This window comes from Nanorana parkeri, unplaced genomic scaffold, assembly GCF_000935625.1.
Source record: "Nanorana parkeri isolate BGI_ZX_2015 unplaced genomic scaffold, ASM93562v1 scaffold344, whole genome shotgun sequence".
Lineage (NCBI taxonomy): Eukaryota > Metazoa > Chordata > Amphibia > Anura > Dicroglossidae > Nanorana > Nanorana parkeri.
Window position 1 is genome coordinate 68,070 of NW_017306612.1, and position 1,232 is coordinate 69,301.

Genomic DNA, 1,232 nt, shown 5'->3' on the forward strand with positions numbered 1-1,232 from the left:
GCAGCAAGCCGATGGAGGAACCCCGACCACGCCAGCACAGATCTGCTTCTGCGATTGGCTTGGACAAATAGGAACCAGTGGGAGTCGGCGGGATTAATAAAACCGTTACAGGCTGCATTTAGAAGGAACTATAGGAAGGCAGCAACACAGACAGGCAATGATCATCATGGGGGGTGACATACATTTTAGGCCCCATTCACACTAAGCAATTTCCGCCGCGATATCGCGCATTTTTGCAGCGCGATATCGCGAGAAGTCGCCGGCCAATGCTATTCAATGGAGCTGTCTTAGCTCCATGTCGCTGTCACTCCCAGCAGGACCCTTTTTTTTGGCAAATTTTGCGCGATTTTTCTATTTTTTAATGGAGCCCGACGGTGAAGGTCGCGCTACCGTTGCTGGATCGTCGCCCCATCCCGGCCGCGCGGATCCGCTGCAAAAGGTATGTCGCTTAGTGTGAATGGGGCCTTAGGGATAGAGCTTTCTGTTCTGCTTGCTGGAGGCTCTGACATGAGGAAGCAAAGCTCTGCCTCTACCAAGATGGCCGCCTCCATATAGAAACAGTGCACAGCAAAGCTGGGGGGTAGTAATAAGGGGAAAGATCAGCGGCAGGAGATCGCAGGCCATACAGGTAGGCCAGGGGTGGGTAACCTCAGGACTCCAGCTGTGGTGGAACTACAAGTCCCATGGGGCATTGATGGGGCAAAGATCATCTGGAAGACCATAGAAAATACTGGTGACGAGTCATCTCATTTTCCACAGCACAGGTCCTCTTTAATTCAGGTTCTGTTATGTATAATGTCCCAGATGCCAACGTGCTATCTTATTTTAAAGGTGTAGAAGAGGTGGAGGAGGAGGAGGAGGAAGAAGAGGAGGACGAGGAGGAGGATGACGACGACAGTGATGAAGAGGACGGAAAAAACAATGGGATTCATCACAGTGTCCCTCCTGCAAAACGGAAAAAGACTTAGCGACCCCGGGATCTCACCGGACGGGCACTACGGGTATCGGACTTCCTGTGCAGCCCGGGACGTCGCAAATGCCTGTCCGAGGTCACTTCCTGTCCAGGACTGCTGAATGGCAATGAATACAAACCCCTAAAAGGAACCCGCGAGAACGGAAGTACAGGAGCTGACTCTGCCGACTTGTTTTTAGATGGGATCGGCTCTGGCTTATCCTCCCAGAGAGCCGCTGACCTAGGACATGCATGCAGCACAGGGGGGGGGGGGGGGGGG

At 53.0% G+C, this 1,232-nt stretch overlaps 1 protein-coding gene across 1 annotated transcript in view; it reads left to right on the plus strand.

The window, feature by feature from the left end:
- LOC108788682 (leiomodin-2-like) overlaps window positions 1-1,029 on the plus strand; it is a 2,432-nt gene extending 1,403 nt beyond the window's left edge. Inside the window, exon 2 of the mRNA XM_018558512.1 lies at window positions 832-1,029. Coding sequence (XP_018414014.1) covers window positions 832-968 — 137 coding nt within the window. The 3' untranslated portion in view covers window positions 969-1,029. The remainder of the gene's footprint in view (window positions 1-831) is intronic.
- Window positions 1,030-1,232: the final 203 nt, after the last annotated feature.